Below are 24,099 nucleotides of genomic sequence, written 5' to 3'. Positions count from 1 at the left end.
TCCCTCACATTCCCCACTTTTATCGGGGTGTTACCCCCCAAAATTCATCACTGAGTGCAAACCCAGCCACTTTATAACCAACAAAACAGGGTTTGGGATCACTGAGACACTGACCCCTGACTCCAAACCAGCAGCAGTCCTGCTCCTCCCTGAGAAACTGGACTGGAAAATAAGAAATCCCTCGGTTTGGGGTGGAAACTGCCAGCCAGGGATTGAGCCCTCGGGCACAAGACTTCGAACCCTGAGGATCCCAAACTCCGGTTTGAGAGGCCCAAACCCCAGGTGAGGGGGGCAAGATCTGCTTGAGGATCTCAAACGTGGGAGCCCCCCAAAATCACCCCCTAACCCTCTGAAACTCCCCCAGGACCCTCCAAATTTCCCCTGAACCCCCCAAATTCCACTGAAATCCCCCCCAGATCCCTCAGGGATGCCATGAGGGTGTCCAGGACAGGGCAGGGGACATGCCAGGTTTCCCAGCCCATTGCTGGGAAAGGCAGAACTGAAATTCCAGTGCTGAAAGGAAAAGAGGAGCGGCTGGCAAGGGACAGGGAGGTGCTGGAAGAGGCCAGGCAGGAGCTGGAGGAGCAGGAGCCGTGCAGCAAGAGGAGGAGATTCCAAGCCTGACCAAAGGCAGTGAAACACCTCCACTGCAATTCCCAGCTGAGCCAGGCCCCCAGCTGGGGCTCCACACCCCTTCCAAATCCTGATCCTGCCCCAGGAGGGGGACAGGGGGAGCCCAAAGGAGCAGTGCTGGCCCTGATCCCCCTCCCCAGCTGCTGTTCCACAGCGCTGATCCCATGGGATGGCCACGGGCAGATCCCATGCAGCAGGATCCATAAAAGAGCAGCTCCACCTGCTTCCTTCACCCCCTGCCAGGGCCCAGCTTCCCCAAGGAATGTCCAAGCTGTTTCCTCCCTGGAAGGGTTCTGCTGGTCTCTTGTACCATCACCCCTCTCCCAAGACCCCTCCCAGCTTTCTGGGCACAGCCACACAAGCTCATGTTCCCCATTTCTCACTGGGGGAACCTTCCCCAGGTGTCCTCTGCCTTCCTGGCGTCCCCAGCACAAGCTGGGGCACCCCTGAGCCCCTGAGGCTGTAGGTGGATCCTAAAGTGTGGGTGGAGCGCACATGAAACACAAACAGCCAAAATTCAGTGGGGCCTGCGAGGGAAAACTTGCCAGGGGTGCAGGGTGAACCCAAGAGCTCCCAGGATCAGTGGGATGGGAGCTTGTCCCTACAACAAACCCCAGTTCTGTCCCAGGGACTCAGCCAGCAGCTCCCCAGGATGGGATCACAGCCTGTGCTGGGCATTCCCAGCTCCCCAGGATGGGATCACAGCCTGTGCTGGGCATTCCCAGCTCCCCAGGAGTGGATCACAGCCTGTGCTGGGCATTCCCAGCTCCCCAGGATGGGATCACAGCCTGTGCTGGGCATTCCCAGCTCCCCAGGAGTGGATCACAGCCCGTGCTGGGCATTCCCAGCTCCCCAGGATGGGATCACAGCCTGTGCTGGGCATTCCCAGCTCCCCAGGATGGGATCACAGCCCGTGCTGGGCATTCCCAGCTCCCCAGGATGGGATCACAGCCTGTGCTGTGCATTCCCAGCTCCCCAGAATGGGATCACAGCCTGTGCTGTGCATTCCCAGCTCCCCAGGATAGGTGACACCCTGTGCTGTGCATTTCCAGCTCCCCAGGATGGGATCACAGCCTGTGCTGTGCATTTCCAGCTCCCCAGGATGGGATCACAGCCTGTGCTGTGCATTCCCAGCTCCCCAGGATGGGATCACAGCCTGTGCTGGGCATTCCCAGCTCCCCAGGAGTGGATCACAGCCTGTGCTGGGCATTCCCAGCTCCCCAGAATGGGATCACAGCCTGTGCTGTGCATTCCCAGCTCCCCAGGATGGGATCACAGCCTGTGCTGTGCATTCCCAGCTCCCCAGGATGGGATCACAGCCTGTGCTGTGCATTCCCAACTCCCCAGGATGGGATCACAGCCTGTGCTGTGCATTCCCAGCTCCCCAGGATGGGTGACAGCCTGTGCTGTGCATTCCCAGCTCCCCAGGATGGGATCACAGCCTGTGCTGTGCATTCCCAGCTCCCCAGGATGGGATCACAGCCTGTGCTGTGCATTCCCAGCTCCCCAGGATGGGATCACAGCCTGTGCTGGGCATTCCCAACTCCCCAGGATGGGATCACAGCCTGTGCTGGGCATTCCCAGCTCCCCAGGATGGGTGACAGCCTGTGCTGTGCATTCCCAGCTCCCCAGGATGGGTGACAGCCTGTGCTGTGCATTCCCAGCTCCCCAGGATGGGATCACAGCCTGTGCTGTGCATTCCCAGCTCCCCAGGAAGATGTGTACAAGGTTCATGGGGAAGCCCCTTCAGTTGTGTCACGAGGTGCAGGAAGGATGTCCCGGCTTTCCAAATGCTGAGAGGAGGCTGGAAGCAGCTGGATCCAACCCCAGCCCCAGCCAGGATCTGCTGTTGTGTCTGGATCTCCGCTCTGGGCTGGCCACAAGGTCCCGGGCTCAAGTGCAGCAACCTGGGAGAAGCACAAAACATTCCAGCTTTAGGGCCAGGCTGAGCAGAGCTGCCACTTCCCTCCTGCACACTCCCAGCTGCAGCTGCAGCAGCCCAGCTGCACACGCACAACCTGCACAGCTCTGACAGCACCCGGGGGCTCAGGGACACCCCAAGCAGGCAACATTGCCACATGCACCTGCCCACCAACTCCCACAGCGTGCAACTGGGGCCACGCCACAGCCCCTCCTGCCCACAAACCCCACGCCTCAGCCCACAGCTGCACCTGCCCCAGCTGCCAATGGGCCACAGCCCACCCTGGACACCTCTCCTCAAGCTGCCTCACACTCTGCCATGGCCACTCCAGCCCACAGCCGCCAAAAGCTCCACTGCCACGGCCAGCGGGGCCTTCCCGGGCCTCAGAGGAATTCTAGAGCTAAAGCGTTCAGAGACATCAGCTCCGCTCAGATAATACATGCCAGCGCTCATCCCGGGCCCGGGAACTGCCGCCTCCTCCTCCTCCTCCTCCTCCTCCTCCTGCTGCTGCTGCTGCTGCGGCCCTGCCGGCCCAGAGCCGCTGTTGCAGCTCGGGCCGCTCCCTGCGGCTGCAGCCGGGCCCCGGCAGCACAGCAGCCCTTGGCACGGCGCTGGAGCCGGCGCCGCTGCCGCCAGGGGAAAACCCCCCCGGGGCCGCCCCGCCACGGCCCTTCCCGCGGCCCCGCCTCGGCGGCGCCGCCATCGGCCTCAGCGTCCTCCCGCCGCCGCCTCGCCCGGCCCGGCCGCTCCGCCCTGGGCCGCGCCGTTCCGCCAGCGCCGCGCTCGGGGCAGCGCCTGCGGCACCGCGCCCTTGGAGCGGCCCCTTCCACAGCCCCGCCACCGGCACCCGCGGGGGCTCTCACCGGGGGGCTCCGGGACCGGGATCCTCCCCTGTCCCCGGTTATCCCCTCCAGACCCCCACCTGTCCCGGGCCCGTCCCGCTCCACGCGCCCGCTCCGCCCGCCGCTCCCGCTCCAAAGGACATCCGGCCGCGCGGGCCGGGAGGAGCTGCCGCCGGCACCTGCCCACACCCGCCTCCAGCTCCCTCATCCCCGCCCCAGCCAGTTCCATCGCCTGCCGTCCGCCTCCGTGGTCGTTCATCCCCGTCCCACCCCTTCCTTCCCCCTTTATCGCCCTCCATGCATGTACCATCCCCATTCTTCCGCCTCCATCCGCATCTCGACCGCCTCTTTTCCCAATTTTCTTCACCCCAGCTGAGTCCATCTGCACCGCCCCGTCCCAATCCCTTTCGTCCTGATGGGGAAAATACTTGCTGATGTCTTCACAAAAGACTCGATGTGGGAAGAATAGGTGTGGGGTTCTTCACTACTGTCATAGAAATCGGTGTTAATGACTTCTAAATGATTCTTAATGTCTCTATGAGCATCCACCCAGGCAAGTTTGCTACAGAACTCAGGCAGCTCGATCCAGGCACCCTGAGCTCCTGAACTGCAGGGTAATAAGACAAATGGGTCTGCACAAAGTGTATTGCAGACAGTCTGAACTTGTGGTGGACCCACAGAACCCGGACAGCCTGGACTTCTGAACCTCAGGGGGAAAGGGCGACACACGTTCAAGGAGGGATATGTGGTAGGGGCTTTCACGAAGGCTGTACCTTCCTGGTACCTCAGCCGATGGGGAAAGGAAGAGGGAAACATGCAATCGGGAATTCAGAACAAAAAGTGGCTGCACCCTCCAAAACCTCGAGAGAGACCCCAGGGGCCCCAGTGGACTCTCTCCCTTTGTTCGAATAAAGTTGCAGGACTCCTCTGTCTCCTTTGTGGACATCAGCTTTTCGTAGTGGTGCCTCTGCACAGTCCCCATCCTCTTCCATCCCCATTCCATCCTCCCCTGTTCATTCCCAGCCCACCCCAGGCTGGGACAGCACACGGCAGTGATGCCACCAGAGCGTGTGAGGAGTGCGGGATCAGCCACTCCTGCCCTGCCAACGCCAGTGAAACAGAGAAATTAAGAATTAAGAAGAAATGCTTGACTAAAAGGGGTGTCTGACAAAAACCAGACCCTGACACCCTAATCCACAAGAACAGGAAAAAGAGTCAGGCTGCAAGATGAGATAAGGAGCTGGAATACACAAACAAGATACAAAGACAAAGGCACCACAGGATAAAGGAGATTCCTCAGACCCTAAACCGGAAGAAACAGATTTGAAGTCCCAAAAAGAGGCCAAAGGACTGAAAGGGGTACGGGGCTAATTGTAATATGAAGTGAGGATAGGTGGGGTTAGGAAATGAATATGTATTAGGCGTATCGTGTAAACCTGGTCTGTAAAGGATAAAAAGGGAAAACCCAATCAAAAAGGTGTGCATGCTTTTTGGAGGAGATATCCCCCATGCACCTCAGCGCTGAATAAATTCATACCTGCTCTTACAACTACTCTGCGAGTTACAGGGTTCCTTTTATTCCACAAATCAGCAGCAGAGTTTATTGGGACCTGGCAGTGACTCCAGCCTTTTTCCAGGGAAACCCTCTGTGCCACACAAGTCTCATCCCTGGCCAGGCCCAGCTCAGCCCACGCTGCGATGCCCAAACCCAGCCCATTTCCTGCACCCTTTTCCACAGGATCAGTAAATCCACCTTCCCACTGCCCCATCCTTCTCCTTTCCTGCCACACCCGTAGCCCCTCTCACACACCATCATCACCGCTCACCCGTAACAAGGAATTCTGGCTCAAGAAACATGGATTCACATTAGTTTTTCTTTAGATCTGGATGTTGAAATGCTCTTAGATCTTGGGAACCAGGGCCCTGCAGCATAAGTGCCAGAGCCACCTGGGCCCTGCCATAGCAGGAAAAGTCAGGTTTTTTTAAGTTCCCTGACGTTGATCCAGCTGCCATCACCCAAGCCCCAGGAATAAACAAAGAGAGCAGATCGGTGCTGTTAAAAACATGGAAACATCCCAAATCCAACCCCTGCAGGATTTTTGCTGTCACTGCCAAAAATAAATTTTAACAAAATGAGACTTTGGTTCACTCTCTGCTCATCCAGGTTTGCTGGGGAAGGGTTTGGTCTCCTTTGCTGCTGAAAGCCAAAGGGAGGTTTGGGAAGAGCGATGTGATTCCTGTGGGATTTAGGGATAATCAGTCAGTGGGATGGGCTCAGGGGATGGATGGGGTCCCAGAGCCTCTGCTGGATCAGGCACAAGAGCAGGAATTTAATGGAAAAGGGGTTTTCCCGTGTTTTTCTAATGGAGAAATGCAGCACAATCCCTTTCCCTGGAATACCGGGCCTGGAGCTGCCGCATCCCTCAGTCCTTGTATCTGCCCAGGTGCTCACGGGCAATGATCACTCGCTGGATCTGGGCTGTGCCCTCGTAGATCTGCAGGGAAAACCAGAGACAGGTGAGCCAGCAGCTGGGAAAGGTGTTTGACCAGAGTCTGCACACCTGTGACCCCTCCCTTCGCCTGGCCAGGGGGCAGGGAGAGGGAAAACTGGGAATAATTAGTGTGACAATCACATGTAAGAGGCAATAAACACATACAGGTGTGTGTTCAGGGCAGGAGGGATCCAGGGATCCCCCAAGCACAGCCCAGGGTGCCTCTAGGACAGCAGAATGTGGGGATTTCAGTGTTACAGCTCCCAATCCTGAAGTTGCTTTGGCAAATCACTCCCATACCTGCAAATCCACTTTCTCTGCAATAACAAAATCAGGATAATATTCCTCAAACAGCACAAAGCTTCTCCATGAATTGTAAGGTCCAATCCCTTTCCCAAGTTTTTGCAAGGGTGGAGGGGAATAGGAAGAACACCCCCAAATTTCACACTAAATCAGAGTAATCTGAACAATTTCAAGACCTCAGCATGCCTGGCCATGCACTGACAATGGAGCTGTGTGATGAAGGGTGGGAAAAAAAAACCAAAATGGGAAAAGAACCCAATTCTGACAAAGTCTGATATCTTATTCTGTTCCTCCCTGGCAGGACTGAAATCAGGACTGAGAACTTTTCAATTCCAATTCTGACAAAGTCTGATATCTTATTCTGTTCCTCCCTGGCAGGACTGAAATCAGGACTGAGAACTTTTCAATTCCAATTCTGACAAAGTCTGATATCTTATTCTGTTCCTCCCTGGCAGGACTGAAATCAGGACTGAGAACTTTTCAATTCCAATTCTGACAAAGTCTGATATCTTATTCTGTTCCTCCCTGGCAGGACTGAAATCAGGACTGAGAACTTTTCAATTCCAAACATCTGCTTTGTGTCCTTGGAGAGGGAAAAATTCCTGGCTGATGAGAACAGTTGGAATTTTAAGGTCAGTTGTAAAAGGAATGTCAGCCATCTGGAATCTCAGCAGCTGTGGTCACTTGCTGATAGGTCAGGGCCCGTGTGTGTTCCCTGAGACCTGTTTGGATCAGTTCCAGCCAGTCATGGTTAATGCTGGAAAGAGGGAAAAGGTGAAGGTCGCTGGGTTTCCTAATGAAATTAATTCATTCCTGCTGAATAACAAACTTGAACCAACAGAGGAATTCTGGCATGGAATAATTTCTTGGCAATAACACTGCAGAAAAAGCACTGGGGATTAGGGATGTCTGTGGGCTGAAAACAGGGAAATAGTATGTTCTTTTGGAAAAGAAACCAATAAATAAATATCTGAAGAAGTGAATCACCATGGGTTGTGCCCCATGGCTGTTTCTGCATCACACAGAGGGTAATTAATGCTTATTAATTAATCTATGGGTGGCATCTCAGCCAAAGCACCTGCCCAGTGAGTGGTAAATCGAGAACTTCCCTGATTCAATGCCCTTCAATGCCAAACATTTTTATCCTGTGCCCATCCTGATTGCAATTAATCATCAACTAATTACTTTGTATTGACGGAGACCCCTCACTCTGTCCCGCTCACCTGATAGATTTTGGCGTCCCTCATGAGCTTCTCCACGGGATATTCCGTGTTGAAGCCATTGCCCCCAAAGATCTGCACAGCATCTGTGGCCACCTGGTTGGCGACGTCCCCGGCGAAGGCCTTGGCAATGGAGGCGTAGAAGGTGTTGCGGCGGCCGGCGTCCACCTCCCAGGCCGCTCGCTGGTACCCCAGGCGGGCCAGCTCCACCTTCATGGCCATCTCCGCCAGCAGGAACGCCACGGCCTGGTGCTGGGAGAGTGGAGATCCAGCAGGTGAGCCCCAGAGGGCTGCGGCACCACAGGAGGGGAAGGAACCTCTGCTTGGGCTCATGGAATCACTGGGGTTCCACAAAACAGCTAAGGTCATCAAGGGCTGCGGCACCACAGGAGGGGAAGGAGGCTTCTGCTGGGGATCATGGAATCATTGGGGTTCCACAGGACCACTAAGAGATCATCAAGGGCAATGACACCAGAGGGTAAGGAGGCTTCTGTTTGGGATCATGGAATCATTGGGGTTCCACAGGACCACTAAAAGATCATCAAGGGCTGCGGCACCACAGGGGATGGAACCTCTGCTTGGGATCATGGAATCACTGGGGTTCCACAGGACCACTAAGATCATCAAGGGCAATGACACCACAGGGGAAGGAGCTTTCTGCTTGGGCTCATGGAATCACTGGGGTTCCATAAAACCGCTAAGATCATCAAGGGCTGCGGCACCACAGGGGATGGAACCTCTGCTTGGGATCATGAAATCACTGGGGTTCCACAGGACCACTAAGATCATCAAGGGCAATGACACCACAGGGGAAGGAGCTTTCTGCTTGGGCTCATGGAATCACTGGGGTTCCACAGGACTGCTAAGAGATCATCAAGGGCAATGGCACCACAGGAGGGGAAGGAGCTTTCTGCTCAGGCTCATGGAATCACTGGGGTTCCACAAAACCGCTAAGGTCATCAAGGGCAATGACACCACAGGGGAAGGAGGCTTCTGCTTGTGATTATGGAATCATTTGGGTTCCACAGGACCACTAAGAGATCATCAAGGGCAATGACACCAGAGGGGAAGGAGCCTTCTGCTTGGGATCATGGAATCACTGGGGTTCCACAGGACCACTAAGAGATCATCAAGGGCAATGACACCAGAGGGGAAGGAGGCTTCTTCTGGGGATCATGGAATCACTGGGGTTCCACAGGACTGCTAAGATCAAGGCCAAGCCTCGCCCTGGCACCATCATGGTCATCACTAAACTGCGTCCCCAAGTGCCACCAGGATGGCGACTCCGCCAGAGCCTTTCTGGGAATCAATCTTCCCTAATAGATAATATTATCTTCATTGCTTAATTTGCAAATTCAGCGCCCTTGGGAAGTTGTGTTCAAGGAGCTCTGTGGAACTGGGGTCTGTGCTGGATCAGACTTTCCCATGAGTAAGTCTAAATACACATCCAGGATGGGGACTCCACCAGAGCCAGGCTTTTCTGGGAATGAATCTTCCCTAATAGATAATATTATCTTCATTTCTTAATTTGCAAATTCAGCGCACTCGGGAAGTTGTGCTCAAGGAGCCCTGTGGAATCGTGGTCTGTGCTGGATCAGACTCTTAACTCACCTCCACGATGGGTTTCCCGAAGGTTTTCCTCTCCAGCGCGTACCGCGTGGCCTCGTCGAGCGCTCGCCTGGCCAGCCCCACGGCCCCCGCTGCCACCTGGGTGTGCGGAGCGCGGGGTGAGCAGCAGAAATTCCCGTTTCTTTGGTGAACAGCCCATCGCCGCTACTCACCGGGGGCCTGGTCTTGTCAAAGGCGCCCATGGCGATCTTGAAGCCCGCGCCCTCCGCAATCAGCACGTTCTCCTTGGGGACCCGCACGTCCTCAAAGACAATCCCGCGCGTGTCCGAGCAGCGCTGGCCCATGTTCAGCTCCTGGAAAAGGGAGGTGCCACTGGATCAGATTCTTCCCAGGTACAACCAGTTCTGTCCTTTATTTCACTTAAAGAATAAAGGGAGGGGTTTTTTTAACCTTAAAAAAACACTTCAGTTTTAGCTAAAACCCACCAGAGACAAGAAATACCAGTTTGGACTGCCCAGCCCAGTAAACCTATCACACCTGAGCAGGTCACTGCTCAGTTCTGGGGCTGGAATCCCTCCTTTGGCCTTTTCTGGTTCAATTTCTCCTCTGGAGGATTTAATTCTACATATAATTAAATTCCATCCTCTCACATGGGAGAGAGAACGGTCAAGAACCCACTTGCAGCAGCTGCGAGACCCAACCGTGCTGCCAAAAGACAAATTCATAAATAAATCAGATTTTCAGGTTCCAAATGTAAGCCAAGAGAGAGAAAATGGTGCAAGAGCAGCTGAAATTGCAGCAAAATGGGTGTTTTTGGGGAAAATTCTGCCAGCACCTTCACCCCCCCTGGACATCCTTGGGAGTTCCATGTTCTCAAAGGTTCTTTTGCAGCTGGGCAAAATTATCTGCTTTAACCCCTTCTGAGTAATTATTTATCTGAATTCATAGAATTATAATTCTGTTGCCTTTAATTATATTTATATGATTATATGTAATATAGAATTAGGTATAATTCTAATGATCTTACATATAATTTGCTTATATAATTTAATTTGTATATTATCTATTATATAAATTTATATATGATTATATAGACAATATAATTATTACATATAATTATATATAATTATATATAACTGTTATATATAATTATATATAATTATTAAAGAAAATTTAAGAAATATATATGTATGTCTGTATATATATAATAATATAATATAATATAATATAATATAATATAATATAATATAATATAATATAATATAATATAATATAATATAATATAATATAATATAATATAATATAATATAATATAACATGTATAATATAATATAATAATATTAATAAAATATTAATATAATATAAGATAAGGTATAATGTATGATATAATATAATGTCATGTAATATAATATAAATAATATAATATCATATAAATAATATAATATAATATAATATAATATAATATAATATAAATAATATCATATAAATAATATAATATAATATAATATAATATAATATAATATAATATAATATAATATAATATAATATAATATAATATAATATAATATAATATAAATGTAAATATCATTATTACATGAGTCTTATGAACAGTTTCTGGGCGCTGTGAGAATTCCAATCTCCCTTTCTATCAGCCCTGACAATGATTTTCATTTCCTGGCAGTTATTGAGTTTCTGGCTCAGGAAGGAGCTGCTGCTGATTACCTTCCTGCCAATCTGGATGCCAGGGCTGTCGGCCTCCACGATGAAGCCCGTGAAGGCTTTGCTGGCCGGGGCCCGGGGGTCAGGGTCGGTTCTGGCCAGCAGGAAATACCTGGGGAGGAGAGGGATGGGGGTTTAGCTCACTCCCAACAACCTCGTGGCAAAAATGCTGAGTGGTTTTGTTCATTTTGTACTCTACAGGAAATTGAGTAGTAAGGTAACGATCCCTTTTAATTGGTCCTTCCCAAAGGGAAAACAAAAAAAAATCAAATGAGGGGGAAGGAGTGCAAGGAATGTCAGCGCTGTCTGGGCATCTCTTCCTGCAAAATCAAATTTTAATGAAATTCCCTCGGGTAAACCTGCAAAGCTTTTTCACCTTTCCCGTGTGTTGTCAGTCTCAATATCCCACTTAACCTCCCAAAAATATAATATAATTTGATATGATATGACATAATATATTATATAATATGATATGACATAATATAATCTATGATATGATATAATGTAATATGATATAATGTAATATGATATAATGTGATATAATATAATATAATATAATATAATATAATATAATATAATATAATATAATATAATATAATATAATATAATATAATATAATATAATATAATATAATATAATATAATATAATATAATATAATATAATATAGCCAAATAAGCCAATTCCCAGCACATCTCTAAGGACTATTGTACAGGGAATGCAGCATTATTTGTAAGGCCTTTTCCTCTCAGTTGAAAATATTTCCATTTTATTCTTGCCAGAATCATTTGCAAATGGAATTTTTGTGTTGGCAATTGCTGTAAATTCCATTTTGGGGAGTCAGGAATGTGCTGGGAGAGCCTCTGTGGTGGTTCTGCCTTGGGCAAGAAATTAAACAGCGAGAAAGTGATCTAAGTGATATAAGTATTCCACAGATAAGTGTATAAAGTTTTTCCTCTTGAACTGAGAAGTGTCTTGGGGTGGGGATAGTGTAAACCCCGAGGAAGGGTCTGTGCTGCCCTCCCCAGACCCTGCAGCACAGCCTGGGCTCTGGGACTCCTTGGACATGTTTTACCTTAAGACAATTAAATCCCAGAGTGTTTCTGTGTTCCCTGTGAGTGGGAATCTTTCCCAGCTGAGTCAGGAGCAGCTGATCGCTGTCTGGGAGCCAGGGCTCAGTAACCTGAGCGTTTTGTTGTTGTCTGTGAGTAACTCCCTGTCCCAGAGGGAAGGAGGAGGGAACTGTGTCCTGTTTCAGCCCAAATGAGGGGAGCTGTGACACCGCTGAGCTCTGATGGCATCGGCCCGTCCCTCTCTGGGCACCCACAGCAGCCTCTTCCCAGTGAACTGGTGACACACTGGAACGCTCTGCTCTGTGAAAGGAACCCCAGTACAGACCATTTCACTTCTGCTCCATCCCTACAATGCGACAGGAACCATCAGTGAGAAGAGCATAACGTGTTTTTTCTGCTGGCAGTTGGTTGTACGGTGGAGTTTCTCCAGCTCGTGCCACTTGTGTTTGCTCCTCTTCATCAGTTTTTTGGTTTTGCCCCACCATGAACTAATCCAAGCTACACTTGAAAAGAGTAAAGCTCCAAAATATCTGCAGTGCATTGATAACATCATTGTGTAAAGAAATACGGCTGCAGAGGTCTTTGAGAAAAGAAAGAAAATCATCCAAGTTCTCCTGAAAGCCGGTTTCACCAGCAAAAAAACCCCAAAATTAAGAGACCTGCTCGAGAGATCCAGTCCCTGAGGATAAAGCAGCAAAATGAACAGTGTCAAATTCCTACTGATGTCATCAACAAGATCACAACAATATCTCCACCAACCAACAAAAAAGAAACCCAAGCTCTCCTAGGGATCATAAGTTTTTAGAGAATGCACATTCCTGAGTACAGTCAAATTATGAGCCCTCTCTACCTGATCACCCACAAAAAAAACACTTTCCAGTCGAGCCCTGAACAACAACAAGATTTTGCTCAGATCAAGCAAGAAATCGCTCATGCAGCAGCTCTTGGCCCAGTGGAGGAACTCACCAGTTGGCCTTCCCACCGTTGGTGATCCACATCTTCTGCCCGTTGATGACGAACTCGTCCCCTTTCCGCTCCGCCCGCGTCCTGATCCCGGCCACGTCCGAGCCCGCGCCCGGCTCCGTCACGCAGTAAGCCTGGAAGAACAACCCCAGATCCCAAGGGATTCACCCTCTGGCTTTGGGAAACCACAACATCACTGCAGGGTGGTGGGCAGTGACCGAGCCTCGTCACACAAATCTCAGAGGCGCTTCTGCCGTTAATTAATTATGAAGGTAATGGGATTCCCTGATCAAAAACACGTCAGGGGTTCCCCTGTCATTAATTAATTAATCAATGGGATTCCCTGATCAAACACACATCAGGGGTTCCCCTGCCATTAATTAATTAATCAATGGGATTCCCTGATCAAAAACACGTCAGGGGTTCCCCTGATATTAATTAATTAATCAATGGGATTCCCTGATCAAAAACACGTCAGGGGTTCCCCTGTCATTAATTAATTAATCAATGGGATTCCCTGATCAAAAACACATCAGGGGTTCCCCTGCCATTAATTAATTAATCAATGGGATTCCCTGATCAAACACACGTCAAGGGTTCCCCTGTCATTAATTAATTAATCAATGGGATTCCCTGATCAAACACACATCAGGGGTTCCCCTGTCATTAATTAATTAATCAATGGGATTCCCTGATCAAACACACGTCAGGGGTTCCCCTGCCATTAATTAATTAATCAATAGGATTCCCTGATCAAACACACATCAGGGGTTCCCCTGTCATTAATTAATTAATCAATGGGATTCCCTGATCAAAAACACATCAGGGGTTCCCCTGTCATTAATTAATTAATCAATAGGATTCCTTGGTCGCACTCACACACATCAGGGGCTCCTCTGTCATCCTGCCCAAGTATTTTTTCTGCTGCTGCTCGTTCCCAGCGATGATCACAGGCATTTGCTGGAAGGGAAGGGAATGTTCAGGGCATTAACCCATCACATCAAGGACCCAGAGCCCAGTTTGGAGGACCCAGATCCCATTTTGAGGACCCAGAGCCCAGTTTGGAAGTCCCAGAGCCCAGTTTGGAGGACCCAGAGCCCAGTTTGGAACACTCAGAGCCCAGTTTGGAGGACCCAGAGCCCAGTTTGGAGGACCCAGAGCCCAGTTTGGAACACTCAGAGCCCAGTTTGGAGGACCCAGAGCCCAGTTTGGAAGACCCAGAGCCCAGTTTGGAGGACCCAGAGCCCAGTTTGGAAGACCCAGAGCCCAGTTTGGAGCACCCAGAGCCCAGTTTGGAAGATCCAGAGCCCAGTTTGGAAGTCCCAGAGCCCAGTTTGGAGGACCCAGAGCCCAGTTTGGAGGACCCAGAGCCCAGTTTGGATGATCCAGAGCCCAGTTTGGAAGATCCAGAGCCCAGTTTGAAGGACCCAGAGCCCAGTTTGGAGGAACCAGAGCCCAGTTTGGAGGACCCAGAGCCCAGTTTGGAGGACCCAGAGCCCAGTTTGGAGGACCCAGAGCCCAGTTTGGAGGACCCAGAGCCCAGTTTGGAGGACCCAGAGCCCAGCTTGGAGGACCCAGAGCCCAGTTTGGAAGATCCAGAGCCCAGTTTGGAGGAGCCAGAGCCCAGTTTGGAAGTCCCAGAGCCCAGTTTGGAGGACCCAGAGCCCAGTTTGGAGGACCCAGAGCCCATTTTGAGGACCCAGAGCCCAGTCTGGAAGACCCAGAGCCCAGTTTGGAGGACCCAGAGCCCAGTCTGAAAGACCCAGAGCCCAGTTTGGAGGACCCAGAGCCCAGTTTGGAGGACTCAGAGCCCAGTTTGAAGGACCCAGAGCCCAGTTTGGAGGACCCAGAGCCCAGTTTGGAGGACCCAGAGCCCAGTTTGGAAGACCCAGAGCCCAGTTTGGAGGACCCAGATCCCAGTTTGGAAGACCCAGAGCCCAGTTTGGAGGACCCAGAGCCCAGTTTGGAGGACCCAGAGCCCAGTTTGGAAGATCCAGAGCCCAGTTTGGAGGACCCAGAGCCCAGTTTGGAGGACCCAGAGCCCAGTTTGGAGGACCCAGAGCCCAGTTTGGAAGATCCAGAGCCCAGTTTGGAGGACCCAGAGCCCAGTTTGGAGGACCCAGAGCCCAGTTTGGAGGACCCAGATCCCAGTTTGGAAGACCCAGAGCCCAGTTTGGAGGACCCAGAGCCCAGTTTGGAAGACCCAGAGCCCAGTTTGGAGGACCCTGAGCCCAGTTTGGAGGAGCCAGAGCCCAGTTTGGAGGACCCAGAGCCCAGTTTGGAGGACCCAGAGCCCAGTTTGGAAGACCCAGATCCCAGTTTGGAAAACCCAGAGCCCAGTTTGGAAGACCCAGAGCCCAGTTTGGAGCACCCAGAGCCCAGTTTGGAGGACCCAGAGCCCAGTTTGGAGCACCCAGAGCCCAGTTTGAGGACCCAGAGCCCAGTTTGGAAGATCCAGAGCCCAGTTTGGAAGATCCAGAGCCCAGTTTGGAGGACCCAGAGCCCAGTCTGAAAGACCCAGAGCCCAGTTTGGAGGACCCAGAGCCCAGTTTGGAGGACCCAGAGCCCAGTTTGGAGGACCCAGAGCCCAGTTTGGAAGACCCAGAGCCCAGTTTGGAGCGCCCAGAGCCCAGTTTGAAGGACCCAGAGCCCAGTTTGGAGGACCCAGAGTCCAGTTTGGATGATCCAGAGCCCAGTTTGGAAGATCCAGAGCCCAGTTTGGAAGATCCAGAGCCCAGTTTGGATGATCCAGAGCCCAGTTTGGAAGTCCCAGAGCCCAGTTTGGAGGACCCAGAGCCCAATTTGGAGGACCCAGAGCCCAGTTTGGAGGACCCAGAGCCCAGTTTGGAAGACCCAGAGCCCAGTTTGAGGACCCAGAACCCAGTGTGGAAGACCCAGAGCCCAGTTTGGAAGACCCAGAGCCCAGTTTGGAAGATCCAGAGCCCAGTTTGAGGACCCAGAGCCCAGTCTGGAAGATCCAGAGCCCAGTTTGAGGACCCAGAGCCCAGTTTGGAAGATCCAGAGCCCAGTTTGGAAGACCCAGAGCCCAGTTTGGAGGACCCAGAGCCCAGTCTGGAAGACCCAGAACTCAGTTTGGAGGACCCAGAGCCCAGTTTGGAAGATCCAGAGCCCAGTTTGGAGGACCCAGATCCCAGCTTGGAGGACCCAGAGCCCAGTTTGGAGGACCCAGATCCCAGTTTGGAAGACCCAGAGCCCAGTTTGGAGGACCCAGAGCCCAGTTTGAAGGACCCAGAGCCCAGTTTGGAAGATCCAGAGCCCAGTTTGGAAGATGCAGAGCACAGTTTGGAAGACCCAGAGCCCAGTTTGGAGGACCCAGAGCCCAGTTTGAAGGATCCAGAGCCCAGTTTGGAGGACTCAGAGCCCAGTTTGGAACACCCAGAGCCCAGTTTGGAGGACCCAGAGCACAGTTTTGAGGACCCAGAGCCCAGTTTGGAAGGCCCAGAACCCAGTTTGGAGGACCCAGAGCCCAGTTTGGAGGACTCAGAGCCCAGTTTGGAGGACCCAGAGCCCAGTTTGAGGGCCCCAGCCCCAGTTCTGGATGGGTGCAGGACTCACCCCCAGGGAATTTGCCTCGATGGCCGTCTGCACCCCGGTGCATCCGTACGCCAGCTCCTCTGTGATCAGACATGCCTCGAAGGTGCCCAGCCCCAGCCCACCTGTGGGGGGACAGAAGAGGATGCAGGGGGGTCTCAGGTGCAGAATATTAATGATTTGCAAGCATTTATTATCCCAAATGTCACCCATGGGCACCGAGTTCCAGCAGATGTTCTCCCTAAGGAACGCCTCGGGAAATTGCGTGCTGCCAGATCGGTATTTCTGTTATTTTATTTGTTTGTTTTCATTGAAGTCAGATGATTTAAAAATCACATTTCACTGTTCTCATGGGGGTTATTTTTGTGCTCAAGGTGGGACAAGTGCCACAAAATGGCCAGAAAATGCCACCAGGACCAGCTTGAAATCTGAGCATTCCCTGGGGAGCTCTTGGGAGGCAGAAAAAGGCCCCACGGGCTCTCAAAACAATAAATTATACCCCTCAAATCCCTTTTTCCAGAAGCAGGGATTAGTACATTTTACCTGGGAAGTTTGAATCACTTCTTCCCTTTCCTGTGTCCATCTCTTCTCCCATTTTGAATTTCATTTGAACACTTGGTTCCATGACCTTCTCCCACAGCTCTTCACACCAGCCTCTACTTTTCCACAGCCACCATCAGTCTCCTCAATAGCTCCTTTTCCAGGCTACACATGGATATCCAGCCAAACTGTGCTGATGATTTCCCACTATGAAACCCTGATGGGTTTTCAAATTCATTCCTGAATTTCAAGTGTTTTGCACCCACCCAGCCCCTCTCTCTCACTGCTGGGGGTCAGACAAGGGGACCTTTAAAGGCTGCTCTTGATTCAGGACTCTCTGGCTCTGCTGTAGAAACTCAGTTTTTGATACCAGATGCACCAAATCAGTCAAAAAGACCCGACAGGGCCTGCTCTGGACACTTCTCAACTTTATTTTTTCAGGTAAAACACGGAGTCTGAAATGTAACATTTTTATCCATGGTTGTGCACTGGCTGCATCTCAGCTAAACTGGCAACAGATCCTGAGGAATGAGCCCTTAAATCAGCTCCAGCCTTAGGCAGGATCAAAGTAAAGCCTTAAATTCCTGACATGGGGATCATAAGAACTGGGATCAAGGGAGAAAATCTGGCCCTAAGTTATTACAACAAAAGTTATTTCCACCCCTGATCCCACCCAGCCTCGTCACACCCACATGCACCAACCTGCCCACGGATTGCTTTGGGATTACTCCAGTGTGCAACAGGTAATTTTATATGTAATCCATAATTTCACACTGCCATCTCCCCCAAGGCCTTTTCTTTGGTTTATTTTCGGGATTAAAAGGGATCACACTCACCACAGCTCTCTGGGATGTGTGAATTCATCAGCCCAAGCTCCCAGGCCCGTTTGATGAGTGGCACAGGATACTGAAAAATCACAGTTTTTTTTTACAGGGAAAATCACAGTTGATTATCACAGGTAAAATTTCAAATTTTGAGTTAAGAAAAAAATCTGTTTTTTCCTCCTGTGGAGTGGATTTACCTCCCCAGTTCTGTCATACTGTGCAGCAACAGGAATTATCTCCTCCAGAGCAAATTTCCGGGCAGTAGCTTGGAATTCCTTCTGTTCATCTGTCAGTTCTGTTGAAAAAATAAGGCAAAATAGTCACAAAGAAACTCAACTTCCTCCTTCCCTCTGAACCTCCCTGAGCTCTGAGCAATGCCCACAACAGCATTAGTTATAAAATTATTCAAAAACTAATGGACATGGAGCAGAAAGTGCCAGGTAATAAAAGGCTTTTACCAAAACCATCTGTCAAGCATCTGCTGCTGCCCCAGAGAATTTGCTCAGGTGTGGAGAAATTTTCTGTGTCACATCCCGGACCCACCACGTTCCCCTGGTGCTGCTTGTGGTTATTTTAATGGTTTAAAAGCCAACAGGGGATCATGGCTCAGTGCTGAGGCTCTATGTACAGTAAAAAAAGCTCAAGGCAGTTACAAAAAAGAAGAAAGTCTCTGAAATATCATCCCCTGCCACGGCTGTCCTGAGCTGGAGAGAAAAAGGGATTTTTGTTTTCAAGTAGTTTTTATAAAAGTAATAGAACTCTATCCCAAATAAACATCTGTCTTGGAAATTCCTCCTGAAATTCCTCCTGAACTGCAGTGCTGTTGCTTGGGTTTTTTGGTCAGTTGCTTCGTTGGGGTTTGTGGTGTTTTGGGTTTTTTTTTCCTGTTGTGAAAAACGAGGTTCACATAATTTTTATAGAATTTAAAAGTTTAATAAAAAAAAGACAATTAGGAGAAAAAATAAAGTAAAGTATACAGATAGGGCCGGGTGTCTCTGCATTCACCTCACTGACAAAGGATTGTCCCTTAAAAACAGAACCCCACTACATATCCATAAATTCTCATTCATATTCAGACATTCTTCTTAGGATCTTTGGTGTTCTTCTCTTTAGTTTTCTCTTGCCCCCTTCCCAATAGATCAATCTTCTTGGCGCCATTGAGATTTACATTCCCTGATCCCAGAAATGCAATAAATTCCTCCCCCCAGAGTTCTGGTCACTGCTGTCTTCATCTGGATAAGAGAGTTTACAAAAAGAAAAAGAAAGTGTCTCCAGCTATTTTTTTTCAGTCTTTGGGTTATACAGACAAAAGTAGTTTTTGTTTTAATGCTATGTCATACCTAACATATATGTATTATACCACTATTTCTAAGTTTCATCAATAACAGAAATAAAGAAAACTACATTAATAGAACAAAAATTTCCATTCTTATACGCATAACATTCATTTTAATATTTGCGAAAAGCCAACAATATATGTAACTATAACACTGTTTATTTTGGTCCTTTGTTTGCTTTTTTTGTCCCTCCCTTGCCAGCCCTGCCGCACTCACCGAAGCTGAAGCCGTGCCCAGGTTTGCTCAGGTGCACGTTTTGGGCAGGTTTGCTGGAGCACGACCTCCAGCCAGGCCAGACCAGGCTCCGGAGCAGCTGCAGCAGGAAAGGACCGTTGAAAAACAGAGAAATTAAGAATTAGAAAGAGATGCTTAACTAAAAGAAGTGTTTGACAAAAATCATACCCTGACAAAATCAGGAAAAGGGTCAGACTGCAAGATAAGGAGCTGGAATACACAAACAAGATGCAAAGACAAAGGCACCACAGGATAAAGGAGATTCCTCAGACCCTAAGCCGGAAAGAACAAATTTAAAGTCCCAAAAAGTGGCCAAAAGACTGAAAGGGGCATGGAGTTAATTGTAATATGAAGTGAGGACAGGCGGGGTTAGGAAATGAATATGTATTAGGCGTATGGTGTAAACCTGGTCTGTAAAAGATAAAAAGAGAAAACCCAAATCAAAAAGGTGTGCATGCTTTTTGGAGGAGATATTGTTATAAATTATATTGTGATACTGGCTTTTCACAATTATTCTGATAAATATATACCATATGCTTTCGCTATATTCTTTTCTCTCTTAGCAAGTTATAGGCTTAGATAGGAATTCTGAATGGTAAGGATATGTTTCATCCGGACAAGGCAAGATAACTCCAACGGGCAAGACAATGGGAGGATCAAGCTGTTTTTCCAACAGAAGGACAGTGGAAAACAGGCTGTTATCAGCAGCAGGAAATGGAGAGCAAACTGTTATCAAAAAGCTGGGTACCAGGACATGGGCAGGGGTGAAGATATGAAGCCCAGCTGCCCTCAAAGGAAGGATAAGGGGCCCAGACTGTTATCAGCACTGACCATTTGCAGAAGAAAGGAAACCAAACTCCAAAATAATGCTCATCAGCAAGAATAATGATGACCAGCAAAAAATAGTGCTGACCAGCAGAAAATAAAAATTGTGCAAGAGCATATTCTAAGAAGGCGGAACTAGGGAGGGGACACGCTTTGAATATGCATTAAACCCTCATAGCAGGAGGGTTTAAAAAGAGTGTTCCAGAGATACCAGGTGTGTTCCTGGCAACCCGCCAGGGCACCCAGCTGTTTTAACCCTTTGCTTTATTTCCTTTGTCTCCTAATTGTCTTTTTGTTTATATTAAACTTTTTATAATTTATTAAGTGAATCTCGTTTTTAATAATATCCCCATGCACCTCAGTGCTGAATAAATTCATAGCTGCTCTTATAACTACTCTGCGAGTTACAGGGTTCCTTTTATTCCACATATCACCGTGAGAATGAGGGAATATCCCAGCCCAGAATGAGGGACCTGTTCTAAAGTGGCCCCACAACACAGCAAGGGACACAAGCTGTGACAGGTGGCACTCAGGGGAAAAAGGTACTGTCAGAGAACACCGAAAATATCTGTAAAGGCAAAAAGTGAACGGTGGGGAGAGCTGGGATCAAGCAGGGAATGCTGAGTGACTGAGTCAGAGGGTGTGCACAGCTTGGGGGTGTCCACAAGGTAAAGTTTTATCTCTGGGGTTTTCACAAGTGTTGCAATACTGTTCTTTCTCACCCATGTTGTCTCTTTTTGCCTGAGTTTTCTTACCAAAGGGCTGCCACAGGTGTGTAAGGAAAACAAAATACCACCAGACCAGAAAACAACCCTCCAAAGTGTTTTAGACATTGAAGTATAACTGACAAAAAGATGAGGTAGAAAAAATGACAGAGTGTTGTAATCATGGAGGGCTTATTTGTTTGGGCTTTGGTTTGGGTTTGGTTTTGCTGTTTGGTTTTTATTTTTAAGGATGATCCAGTCCTACGCAGCATCTCCACCAAAAGGTTCAGACAAAAATTGGAAAAGCCCAGAATTCCCAACAAGGCTGAAGGTGACACCCTCCCCACACAAAGGAGTTGCCAAGTTTGTATTGGAGATGTTCAGTCTCGGAGCTGGGCGAGGTCAAGGACATCACTGAGGTGACTCTGGGCACAGCTGAAGGTGACACCTGGCCAGGGGGATCTCCCCAGGGGAAACACAGAGTGTCGAGAGTCCAAAGCTCTCACACAGGGATGAGGCACTGGAACACCTGGTGTAGTTGCTCCAAGTTTACAGTGGGGTGGGACTGGCGGTCTCTGAGGTCCCTCCCCACCCAAACCAGTCTGGGATTGAGTGTGAGGGTTTGGGCAAGCACCTGCTCACTCCATCAGCCCCACTGTCCACTCCACGCTCAGATCCAGCTCCTTGTGACTTCCACCTGCTCTGTCCCCACTGACCCTCAAATCCCAGAGCCAGGAATATCATCCATTAAATCCATCCATGAAATCCCCCAGGCCCAGCCTGTGTCACCCTGTCACCGGGACACTTGAGGCAGGTGGCCACGTCCCACCGGGGGACACTGGATGGACACTGGAGGGACACTGGATGGACACTGGATGGACACTGGAGGGACACTGGATGGACACTGGAGGGGACACTGGATGGACACTGGAGGGGACACTGAGGGGATACTGGATGGACACTGGAGGGACACTGGATGGACACTGGAGGGACACTGGAGGGACACTGGAGGGACACTGGATGGACACTGGATGGACACTGGAGGGGACACTGAGGGGATGCTGGATGGACACTGGGGGGACACTGGATGGACACTGGATGGACACTGAATGGACACAGGATGGACACTGGAGGGACACCGGAGGGACACTGGACGGACACTGGAGGGACACTGGATGGACACTGGAGTGGCACTGCAGGGACACTGGATGGACACTGGAGGGGACACTGGATGGACACTGGAGGGACACTGGAGGGACACTGGATGGACACTGGAGGGGACACTGGAGGGACACTGGATGGACACTGGATGGACACTGGATGGACACTGAGGGGACACTGGATGGACACTGGAGGGACACTGAGGGGACACTGGAGGGACACTGGATGGACACAGGATGGACACTGAGGGACACTGGAGTGGCACTGGAGTGGCACTGGAGGGACACTGGATGGACACTGGAGGGGACACTGAGGGACACTGGAGTGGCACTGGAGTGGCACTGGAGGGACACTGGATGGACACTGGAGGGGACACTGGAGGGACACTGGATGGACACAGGATGGACACTGAGGGACACTGGAGTGGCACTGGAGTGGCACTGGAGGGACACTGGATGGACACTGGAGGGGACACTGGAGGGACACTGGATGGACACTGGATGGACACTGGAGGGACTCTGGATGGACACTGGAGGGGACACTGGAGGGACACTGAATGGACACTGGATGGACACTGGATGGACACTGGATGGACACTGGAGGGACACTGGAGGGACACTGGATGGACACTGAGGGGACACTGAGGGACTCTGGATGGACACTGGAGGGACACTGGAGGGACACTGGATGGACACTGGAGGGACACTGGAGGGACACTGGAGGGGACACTGGAGGGACACTGGAGGGACACTGGAGGGGACACTGGATGGACACTGGATGGACACTGGAGGGGACACTGGATGGACACTGGATGGACACTGGAGGGACACTGGAGGGACACTGGAGGGACACTGGAGGGGACACTGGAGGGACACTGGAGGGACACTGGAGGGACACTGGAGGGACACTGGATGGACACGGCAGAGCCGGTGCCCTTCACCTTTCCCCTAATTCAGGAATGACGGGGAGAACTGGAAGCGCCGCCGCAGTTCCCGGGGAGAGCGACCGATAGATCCCGACAAAAAGAACCTTCCCAATTTCCAAGGGGTCGCGCACGGACCCCCGGGGGAGCAGCGGGCACCGAGCCCCGGGGGAGGAACGGAGCAGCGCGGGAGGGGCAGCGAGCACCGACCCCGACTCGGGACCCCCGGCATTGACGCTGCCAGCGCCGCCCCAGCCCCGGCACGACCCCGGCCCCGTCCTAAATCCCCCCCGATTCCCCCCGATTCCCCCCGTGCCCCGCTCACCCGGCTGAGCGCGGACATCGCTGCGGCGGCTCCAGCGCTGCCGGGCGCGGGCGGAGCGGAGCGGGGCGGTCACAGCACCCCCCGCCCCCCGAGCTGAGCACTGCGAGGTCTCCTCCTCCTCTGCCCCGTTCTGGCGGGGTGAGAGAATCGGCTGCTTTGATTTCCCTGTGAATTAATTTTTTTTTTTGCCGGGTGAAATTATCTCGCCGTGGGTTCTGGAGAGTTTGGGTTAATGCGGCAGAAACGGGCCCGGGTCCCTGCCTTGGGCAGGCTCTTCACGGGTTAAACCTGTTGCTATATTTTATATATTAGTAAAGGCCTGTATGCACAAACCAGCCTTTGAAATAAGTCGTAATATTAAGGGCTGAAGTCCTTGAAACCTTCATGCAGAAGAGAGTGTAAAGCAAAACAATATCCCTGTGTGTAAGAGAAAAAACGTAAACTGTGTGTGTTAGCCAATAGTAGCTTGCTCTGCCTGCAGACCCTGTAGAACCCTATAAAAGGTGTGCTAAAGATAGAAATAAACTGGCATTCACGATTACTTCTGTGAAGACTGGTGAATAGCTCAGGGGTCCTTCAACATAAACCAACAGGTTAAAAGATCGTGGTCTCACACAGGCTTTGCTCCGGTACCGGTGGAATGACGCGTCCGGAGATGGGAACGGAGCTGGGGCACCAGGAGCGGGGGGAGCCTCAGCCTGGAGAAAAGGAGACCCGGGGGAGAAGCTTCTGGTTCTCTACAGCTCCCTGAGCCAGGAAATGGTCGGGCTCTGCTCCGGGAGAACAAGGACAGAACAAGGGGAAACGTTTTTAAGCTGTCAGGGGAGTTTTAGGTTGGACATCAGGAAGAATTGCTCCATGGAAAGGGTGGTCAGGCCTTGGAAGAGGCTGCCCAGGGAGGTGGTGGAGACCCCATCCCTGGAGGTGTTCAGGGAATGACTG

The 24,099-nt window shown here is 50.6% G+C and overlaps 1 protein-coding gene and 1 non-coding gene across 3 annotated transcripts; both read right to left on the bottom strand.

The window, feature by feature from the left end:
- Nucleotides 1-2,931: 2,931 nt before the first annotated feature.
- LOC131591031 (small nucleolar RNA SNORD45) lies at nucleotides 2,932-3,015 on the bottom strand. Its single transcript, XR_009280239.1, has one exon. It is a non-coding gene; the product is annotated as a small nucleolar RNA SNORD45 (small nucleolar RNA).
- Nucleotides 3,016-4,946: 1,931 nt separating this feature from the next.
- Nucleotides 4,947-23,305, bottom strand: LOC131591009 (medium-chain specific acyl-CoA dehydrogenase, mitochondrial). Of its 2 annotated transcripts, XM_058861428.1 has the most exons (12): nucleotides 23,158-23,305; nucleotides 19,203-19,299; nucleotides 17,847-17,944; nucleotides 17,662-17,731; nucleotides 16,310-16,410; nucleotides 13,613-13,693; nucleotides 12,737-12,867; nucleotides 10,703-10,811; nucleotides 9,193-9,333; nucleotides 9,023-9,118; nucleotides 7,415-7,663; nucleotides 4,947-5,891 (listed from the first exon to the last, which is right to left on the bottom strand). In XM_058861428.1, exons 1-12 carry the CDS (start codon nucleotides 23,173-23,175, stop codon nucleotides 5,820-5,822), a joined length of 1,263 nt encoding a protein of 420 aa, XP_058717411.1. In that variant the 5' UTR covers nucleotides 23,176-23,305; the 3' UTR covers nucleotides 4,947-5,819. The 2 variants fall into 2 exon arrangements, with proteins under 2 accessions (XP_058717411.1, XP_058717412.1); XM_058861429.1 differs by lacking the exons at nucleotides 13,613-13,693; nucleotides 16,310-16,410; nucleotides 17,662-17,731; ... (1 more) ...; nucleotides 19,203-19,299; nucleotides 23,158-23,305 and adding an exon at nucleotides 13,087-13,099.
- Nucleotides 23,306-24,099: the final 794 nt, after the last annotated feature.

The sequence above is a fragment of the Poecile atricapillus genome, chromosome 36 (genome assembly GCF_030490865.1).
Source record: "Poecile atricapillus isolate bPoeAtr1 chromosome 36, bPoeAtr1.hap1, whole genome shotgun sequence".
Classification (NCBI taxonomy): Eukaryota; Metazoa; Chordata; class Aves; order Passeriformes; family Paridae; genus Poecile; species Poecile atricapillus.
The sequence above is the reverse complement of the archived record's forward strand: the minus strand, read 5'-3'. Positions and strand labels throughout refer to the sequence as shown.